The sequence below is a fragment of the Bufo gargarizans genome, chromosome 8, assembly GCF_014858855.1.
Source record: "Bufo gargarizans isolate SCDJY-AF-19 chromosome 8, ASM1485885v1, whole genome shotgun sequence".
Lineage (NCBI taxonomy): Eukaryota > Metazoa > Chordata > Amphibia > Anura > Bufonidae > Bufo > Bufo gargarizans.
The window spans coordinates 50508259-50513757 of record NC_058087.1 but is presented as its reverse complement, the minus strand read 5'-3'; the positions used below and the strand labels follow the sequence as shown (position 1 = coordinate 50513757).

The window sequence follows — 5499 nt, the reverse complement described above, 5'->3', positions numbered from 1 at the left end:
AAGCCAATTAATTTAGATCAATACTACATAAAACAAAATATACATTACCCAAGGGTCAAGTGATGTGCAGAGTCTTGGGGCAGCCAGCTCTCAAGAGTTTTTCCCGATAATCCAAATGTTAACGATAATCCAGAGATCTATAATCCAAATGTTTTTTTTCTCTTTCTTTCTTTTTCCCCTTTTTTTTTTCTTTCTCTGGTAACTGGTTTCTTAACCCAAAACTTATCAGATGAACACGCCCTCCGAGTTTGGAACTTTCCAATCATTGTTGGAGGGGTGTGTGCATGGATAAGGAGCATGGCGTCATAATACTACCCAGAATGCAATTTTGCTACTGATGTAGTATTAACCGCTTATATCTAGGTGGCACTGTTGTATAAGCAATATGCATCATACCATTAAGGGTTAACTCATACATGCCTAATATTTTCAACACTTCACACCTCTGACATCTGGGGCCTTGTCTCAGGGCTGAGGGACAAACTTTGATACATGAATATATACTTTGAGGAACATCTAGCCCATTCTCACACTGTGGAATTCATGTTCAGATAGGAAAAACAATAAAGCCTCAGAATCTGCAGGTGCGGCGTATCTTCTAACTTTCTAAATGTATAATATATTGTTACAATAACAGTAGCTTTTGAACAGCACAGTAATCTTCTCATGGACTTACTTTGACCTACATGAAACTTCATACAAAACAGTGAATATAAATCAACATTGCTCTTAAAGGCAATGAATACCCATTATAACTAAAATAAGTAAATATAACTGTTTAAACTTCTGAAAAAGCACAACAAAATCCCCCTTCATTACAATGTAATCCAATAGAGAAGTTGGGTTATATTGGAATGTCACAAAGGGCTTTTCATTCAGAGTCTTCAGAGACATTAGTTCTTGTTTAAACTGTTCGTGACTCTCATGAAGAACTATTGAATGAGCCAATAACTTTGAGTGTAAGTCGGCGGTAACGACAGTATCCTCTGCAACGGAATATAAGTCCGATAAATGTTTTTTTTTCTGATCCTCCATCTCTGCATGAATACTCATTAGGTTCCTTTTCAGTGAACCGATCTCAAGTTCCAATGTCTTAATGGAGATGGAATTAACAGCTGATACACCGGTGGCAATGACAGTGCCCACTACGGCAAAGATTATGGCGGCTGTAATTGCAGAAATGAACCGCTTTGGTCGTCGACTTGTTGAAAACTGTTCTCTGGTCATGGTTTTCCTTGTCTGTTCCAGGATCTGTGTAATTCTTTCTTGGGAATAGCCGATGTGCATTTGATACCAACTCTTTATCTCCGGAGACGAAATCTCAGAAATGTTGAACTGTCTCTCGACGAAGACACGTGGGTCCAAACTGACGTAGATCTTTTGAGATAGAATCCTCTTATTCGTCAAGATGAATCCCGTGGTATCCTGTAGCATGATCCCAGATGAAGGGCCTGGTACAGCAATCAGCTCGGCCTGGAACTCCTTCCCCAAGATCAGGACGATGCAGATAACGGCAACAACCCTCTGTGCCATTTTACACCTGTAATATATTGTATGACAAATATAAGTACATACATCTTCTACTTTTTAGCACTCCTGCAAGAAAAGAGTTAATACTACCATACATCTTTGATTTGGCATCGTTTCTTTTCTTGGACAGAGCAAGTTCTCGATACAAAAGTGAGTCAAGAGATAATTAGTTACAGAGGAAAATACATGAGGATAGGTTAGTTCATTTGTATGTTCATACTATACCAATCCTGGGTTTCCGTCTTTAGCTGGAACCTTGTTATCTCTTTACTCTTCATCATCCGGCAATCCTTCCATTTGGCGAAGTTGTGACCTAGGATGACAAACACGTAATTGATTAATGTGCACCCATTTCTCTATAAATTCATCCCCCTTAGGAATTTTGATCTTGTAGACCACAGGTGACAATTTGTCAGTGACGACATAGGGTCCCTTCCAGGAAGGCAGGAACTTCCTTTCCTTCACCTAATCCCGGGCGAAGTTATAGAGATAAACCTGATCGGAAAGTTGGTACTCCTTTTGAGTAGTCTTCAGATCATAGTAGGTTTTGGCGCTCACGGCTGCTTTCTCCAGATTCTTCTGGGCAAATGCAAAAGCATGCTGAAGGTGCTTACGTAGATTCTCTATGTATTGGTGAGCTGCAAAGTGTCTCTGACGACACTTATCAAAGAGCCATCAAACGACTTCAGTTTCGGCTTCTTTGCTGTCACCTCTAATACCTGTTTGAAGTAACCATATGACAATATAGTGGCTTGTGATCCTGTGTCAAGTAAACCCCTGATTGGTCCGATAAGTTCATCTTGGAGATAGGAATCAAGAAAATATCGGCCTTCTATCTGAAACAAATCACATAAAAAATTAGGGTGATCACTTATTTGACATTTGTTAAGGATTTGACCTTTCTGCAGCGTCGCGACCTCTGATGAATTCTTGGAATTCTTGCTGCTCGCGGTGGCAGCAGCAGCCCCCACCTTCGGAGAACACTGGATCACATCACAGCTTACAGACGGCAGCTCGCAGGATGGACGCTGAGGTGATAGGATCACTCACTGGAGAAGACACATTAGTGCAGGAATCATCATGATTAGACTGTAATATAGACAACATGTTAGACATCTCCTCCTTGGCCTCAATTTTAGGGACAAGAACACTGCAAGGCAAAGTAGGATTAGAAATCACATTAGATTCTTTTACAACTATCTCAGTAGCCTTGCACCGGCCTGGGCTCTGACCCTGCCCTGCCTGCATTATGGGGCTGAGCTGGGTCCTGCAGTTGCCCCTAAAAAAGACTCAGGCTGTTTTCCAGTTGACACCTGGGACATTTTACTAACGATCTCCTGTAATTTGGCCACTTGATCTGCCAACTGATCCAAACGATTGTTTGGTTTGCGCACAGTTTGGACCTCTGGTGTGCCCTTATTAGAAGTGGGTGACCGACTTCTAGGTGAGGTAGGGGATTCAGGCCTATTTTCCTTCTGTTGTCTGGGCCTGTTGTTCCAGCGCCTGTATCCCCCTTGGGGACCCCTATTGTAATATTGGGGACGGTAGTTAAACCTCCCAGCACTGGAGTTATCCCCCTCTGGCCCATTGGGGCTCTGAGGTCTTGTTTGCTTGGGTCCTAACTGTTGTCGCTGGGTTTGTTGGACAGGTCCTGTAGACTGAGGGTACTTACGTGGCTGCGTTTCAAATTTGAAGCTAGGGTTTACCTTAGCTTCTGCTATGCTTTGTTCTGGGGACTTTTTATATCTCCTCTCACCTGTAGCATGGCATTCACTGATGTTATACAGTGAGGTGGCAGCCGTCACCAACCTGTCCAAGGGAGCTTTGAGATCAAGGTCTCTGGCCAAGCTAAGTTTAATTTGCATGGGCATTGCATCATAAAACAGCTGTTTGAACTCCTCAGACTCCCAGTTTGGGGATCTATACGCCAACCCATAGGCATTTTTAAGGATGGGGAGGAATTCCCGGGGACTCTGATTGGGTCTACATGTGAGTTTATAGATATCACGTTTTGCAGCAGTCACAGTACGGTAAGGTCCAAATTCTAATTTGACCTCATGCAAAACATCCTGCCAATCCTGAATTCCCCTCTCCCTAAATGAAATAAAGTAGTGGCGATATTTACCATCAAATGCCCATGGTAGGAATCTGATCCTGTCCGCATCAGAATACAATTTTAAAGAATCCATGGTGGACTGGTACAGTTCTAAGTGATTGGCAATTTCAGGAGAACCCTTTTTAGAGAATTTGGGCACAGTGACATTTAGAAACTTAATGATACTCGAGGAGTTCTGATCCTTTTCTGAACACTGAGTATTTTTCTTTCTAGAGACCACCTCAGCATATGTTGGTCGTCTGAAACTCTCATCCCCCTGATGGGCAATCTTATGCCTGCGTGGTAGGGAATGGATCACACGCTTTCCCACATCACTGTCACAATCACTCACGCTCCGCTCACTTCCATCAGACCCACTTGGCACAGGTGACTTAACCCTAACATTCCTCTCTAGAAGAGGACGTGGAGGGGCACTTCTGCGGCCTTTTGCGTCGCTAGCGCCTAGTAAGGCGGTTACAGCTTGACACGCCTGACTGAAATGGGTTAAGACCTCCTGTGTAATCATGCCATCACCCTCAGGGGGCTTAAGGTCTCGGATGGATTGCGCTTTAAGAGCATGTGATGATGACATATCTACATTTTGGGGTGTGAGAATTGGAGGGTCTGGAGATCCCTCATGATCAGACATATCACCTTGAACATTAGCTACAGTTTGGCTTAGTTCATTTGTTTGCTGCAGACTGCTATAACGGATGTGCAGCTCCTCTGCCTCACTTTTTAATTTGTGATAGGCAGCATGGCTGTGATCGAGCTCACATTTTAAGTCCTCGATCGATGCCTTTGCAGATTCTAATCTTTCTTCCATATGGGATATATATGCTTTCATTTTCGTTATATGCATATGTCTACTCTCTGAGAAAATGCTGACCTCTAATAATGCATACAAAATTGATGGCAACATCTTTAAGAGGTGTTGGTTTTTACCTGCGGTATTTCTAAGCACATCAAGATAAGTTAGTTGTCTCCTGACTGTGCCAAGTGGCGTCCATACATCCACACATTCTCTCTTGGCTTCTGCCTGCAACTCACTTATCCATGCAGCCACATCATGATCCAAATCTAAATGTGAATTTACATATTCAACAACGTTATGGATTAACTGCTCCGGGCTAGATGGACAATCTCCTGTTGCAACATCACAACCGGCTTCACTACCGGCTGCACTCATTTTCTTACAATAAAGTTATACACAGATCTATGAATAATCTGGGTAGCCAAGAAACGTATGGAACGGTTTACTATTTGCACAAATAATCAAAGAATTAACTCGATCTCGCTGGGGCCTCCATTTTATGTCGGGTATATAAAGCAAAGGCTTTATATAAATATAAAGAGTTCAATCGAGAACCTGATTATTTTGTGCAATCAGTAAAACAGGGTACAAGCGTCTATGCAAAAATATAAATGGTTTATTATACAATAGGTTAAAATACAAACAAAAATGAATCAACATAAATTTCAATAATATACAATGACATGCAGTACCCAGAATTCACCACTATATGATACCAACAAAACACTACACAACCAACACAAGAATATTATGCAATACAGCTTTAAATTTGTGAGAGATATACAATCAATGGATTATGCGGAAAACTCAATCAAGAAGATGACAGATACGAGCCCTTGCTCCGCCCAAAAATGATGACCAATCTTCAGATAATGGTAGTATTGCAACAAAACGTATAAATTATTGGCTTGATATCAAACTAGGGAATTCAAAGATTCCCAACAAAGAGTTTCTCCAATATTATCCCCTTGTTTCAGTTATATGCATCGTAACTGAAATCAGAGAAAATACTGATGTAGCAACTAACGTTACACGTCCGCAAGTGAGCGGGTATCTGGCT

At 41.8% G+C, this 5499-nt stretch overlaps 1 protein-coding gene across 1 annotated transcript; it reads right to left on the bottom strand.

Annotated features, from left to right (window-relative positions):
- Positions 1-694: 694 nt before the first annotated feature.
- LOC122945625 lies at positions 695-2538 on the bottom strand. The gene is made up of 2 exons (XM_044304739.1): positions 1756-2538; positions 695-1540 (listed from the first exon to the last, which is right to left on the bottom strand). Exons 1-2 carry the CDS (start codon positions 1809-1811, stop codon positions 730-732), a joined length of 867 nt encoding a protein of 288 aa, XP_044160674.1. The 5' UTR covers positions 1812-2538; the 3' UTR covers positions 695-729.
- Between the last annotated feature and the right edge of the window lie 2961 nt (positions 2539-5499).

Bases quoted from the DNA above. Each gene is read 5' to 3' on its own strand.
- LOC122945625 (XM_044304739.1), bottom strand. From the start codon at position 1,811: ATGATGAAGAGTAAAGAGATAACAAGGTTCCAGCTAAAGACGGAAACC. The intron at 1,541-1,755 runs GTATAGTATGAA...AATATATTACAG, and splicing joins AAGACGGAAACCCAGGATTG to GTGTAAAATGGCACAGAGGG.